Source organism: Thalia democratica, chromosome 2, assembly GCF_965202585.1.
Source record: "Thalia democratica chromosome 2, ktThaDemo2.hap1.1, whole genome shotgun sequence".
Classification (NCBI taxonomy): Eukaryota; Metazoa; Chordata; class Thaliacea; order Salpida; family Salpidae; genus Thalia; species Thalia democratica.
The window spans coordinates 23,433,307-23,436,712 of record NC_139166.1 but is presented as its reverse complement, the minus strand read 5'-3'; the positions used below and the strand labels follow the sequence as shown (position 1 = coordinate 23,436,712).

Below are 3,406 nucleotides of genomic sequence, written 5' to 3'. Positions count from 1 at the left end.
TATTTTCTTTTCCAAAATTCACACAATTTAAGTCTAAATATCGGTCATATTTTCTACTAATATTCATCTTAATAGGTTTATTAAAGCAATCATAGTCAAGATTATCAACATTCTGAAATGGAAAAACAGATTTTTCACATAGATCACAATAAAATCTAAAACTATTGCTTTTAAATTGGTACAGAACATTTTTACTAGTTGTACATTTAAAATGACATTTTCTATTACATAAAAAACAAGTTAAACAATTTTCTGAGTCTTTACAAGCTAAACTACATCTATAACAAACAGACATGTTCAAATCACAATCTTTACAAAAAAAAGGTAAATCATTTTTACATATCTTATTAAGACTCTTGTTTGGTATATTGACACATTTGCAATGCATCCATTTAAAACAACCTTCACAATACACACATTTATCTTTAGAAGAAAATCTTTTAAAACAATTTTTACAAAAGTCTTCACTCCCAACAATGTCAAACTTAAAATTATTTGTACAATTTTTACAATAAAATAAATCACTGTTATAAGAATAGAAGTTAAAATTAAGCTTAGATAGCCCAGAACAATTTAAATGTATCCATCTTTTACACCCATCACAATATATGGATTCAAAATTTGGAGGTTTAAAATCATTTTTACAAACTTTACAAATCTCAACAGAAGCAGTTTTAACTAATTTTGTCTTATATGAGCTCATTTAAAGTACTAAGTAAAATCTCGACAAAAACTCAAAAAAAAAAAAAAATAAATAAATAAATACCTAAATATATTAATATTTAGAATTAAGTGATAGTTAACAATCACTTTTAGAATATTTTTTTAACTCTTCTACACAATGAACTACCACAGCCTTGCTTGTTTCCTTTTCTCTCATCAAAACCACCCCACCAGACGACCAAGAGAACTTCCAGCCATTAGCCTTTTGGAACCTTCTTGTATGGTAAAGAAGGTCCCGACTAAATTGTGATAGGTTCTCGTTGATGTAAATCTTCTCAATATTTTTACATATTGAGTTAAGATTAGCATTTGCCAACTTTTTCTTCTCTTTCATGATCTTGACCTTCTGTTCAAAAGATCTAAACTTAACTAAAATCGGATTAAATGCTTTCTTCTTATCTTCAGCCTTTCCAGTTGGTTTCATCCTTCTAAATGAAACAACATCCTTTCTATGAATCCGTGGGTCAACTATTTTCAATGTGTTCATCACTAAACTTTCCAGATTTTCATTTTCTGATACCGGTATCCCTTGGATTTCAGCATTTGATCTTCTAAGAAAGTTGTCCATCTGGTTAACTTTTTGGGACAACTCACCACCTTCTTTAACTTTACTAAAGTTTTTTAAAAGCATAAGAAAAACATATATTTATTGATGTAAAATAACTTTTAATTAAGTTTTGAATGTGGGGCTTAAACTTTTTTTTACACAAATTAACTTCTTACACTTGTGTATATAACGATGTGGAGTATAGAACAATATACCTAAAACAATTTAACTGTTACATATTATCATCTTCTAAGATAATAAATAGTTTTAAGTACAGCAACATATTTTAGATATAGACGTAATCATACTCTAAAACAGGGTTTCCCAAAGTGGGCAATATCGCCCCCCTGGGGGCGATTTTAGTTATTTGGGGGGCGATAATTAGTAAGGGGGCGAAAGGGTGGGCGATAACTAGTAAGGGGGCGAAAAGGGGGCGATTTTAAAATTTTGGGGTGTCATAAAATTTTTACTTTTTATCTTGATATTTTACTAATTTTAGCTTGCTATCAAATATTTGAGCCTGAGGTAAAACTTAAACAAAAAAGTCTATTGTATTCATTTAAAATATAGAGAAAAAAATCAAGTACTTATGACTCCTACTTTCAAGTTAATTACATATTTTCATTTATATATTTTCTTATTTAACAATTACATAAATCATAGACGATCGGAAATCCTCTCACTATTTTCAACCTTACATATATGTTATTTAGGATCATAAATGGTTTGTAAAAATCTATTTTATCAATATTAACTATCAGCTAATGATATTTACAATTGTTTTTTGAAAATTCATTAAGTTAGACTAAGAAATAAAACTAAACAGGGTTGCCAATTTACCTAGAAAAACCTTGAACTTGACAATTTAGGCAAAAAAAATCTAAAAAATCTGGAATTTTTAACAATTCCAACATATTAAGTAGTAAAATTTCGATTTGACACAAAAAAGCTATCAGATAGATAAAAATATGTATCCCTTCGTGGCAGATCTTTTTGAAGTAAACGACTCACAGAAAACTTTCTCAGACTTACAAACTGACTTTGAACTTAAATTAATTTTTTATAAAGAACGATATGAAAGCTTTTGGACTCAACAAAAACTTAGGCAAAAATATTCAATCATTTGAGAGGAATTTAGATTGTTGTGTATAGTTTTTTTTTCTTTCTAGCTACGTTGTTTAGAAAGCTTTCAGTTTAGTTATCATCATCTTGAGAAAAGTATATAATCTAGATATTTGTAAAGGAGGTGACTTGAGGCTTTATATGAATGATTTAGAATCAGATTAGAAAAACTTGCAAGCATTCATGAACCTCATCCTTCGCATTATATTAGACTTCAGTTGCAGACATTATTTTATGAATTTTTTTTTACTTATTTGATCTTTTAAAATACTTCTTATTTAACCTGGTTTGTATTGTATTTAAGTAGTCTTTTTATATTAAAAATTCTTATAAGTTATTTATTCTTTAACAGGTTTGCATAATGCCTAATAAATATTAATTACGGTAGACTTCCTCTTGAGTTTGCATTTTTAACCCAAAAAAAAGTGCAAATTTATATTTTCTTAAACTAGAAGTCTATTACTAACTAAGTAATAAAAAAAAAACACAATATTTAATAGCTTATATAGATCTTTTTCTATGAATGTTTGTTTTATGTTTTAGTTGATTTCATGTATATTCATAACGTTATTGCATATAAGACATCTAAATTTATCATTTTGTAAAAATAATGGTAATAATTTTTAAGTTTAAACTTTTTGATTTTGTTCAAAGCGCGAACTGAAGAGGAAGTCTACTGTATTTATAAAATGGTTTATGTTTTAAATATGTTAATAGCTTTGTTTTGACCTAATTAGTTTTTAGTTAGTATTTGTCGATTTACATTACATTAAAACTTTTTATAGCATTGTAGTTAAAGTATTTGTTTGAAAGAAATTTGTTTGACATATTTTTGTTAATACTTGTTTGATCTGTATAAGTAAAAAAATATTGATAACCATTAAAGTTTTTATTTTAAAAATTATTTTTCGGCTTTAAAAGAGTATAGATTTGATATCTCTATTTGAAATGACTTCAAACTTTTCATTTAAAAGATTATTAAACTCAAATTTATTTTCTAACTTGATTTATTAA

General features: G+C 26.6%; 1 protein-coding gene across 1 annotated transcript; it reads right to left on the bottom strand.

The window, feature by feature from the left end:
• Positions 1-799: 799 nt before the first annotated feature.
• LOC145828462 (uncharacterized) lies at positions 800-1,291 on the bottom strand. The gene has a single exon (XM_082936220.1). The coding sequence runs from the start codon at positions 1,289-1,291 to the stop codon at positions 800-802; it is 492 nt and encodes a 163-aa protein (XP_082792346.1).
• Positions 1,292-3,406: the final 2,115 nt, after the last annotated feature.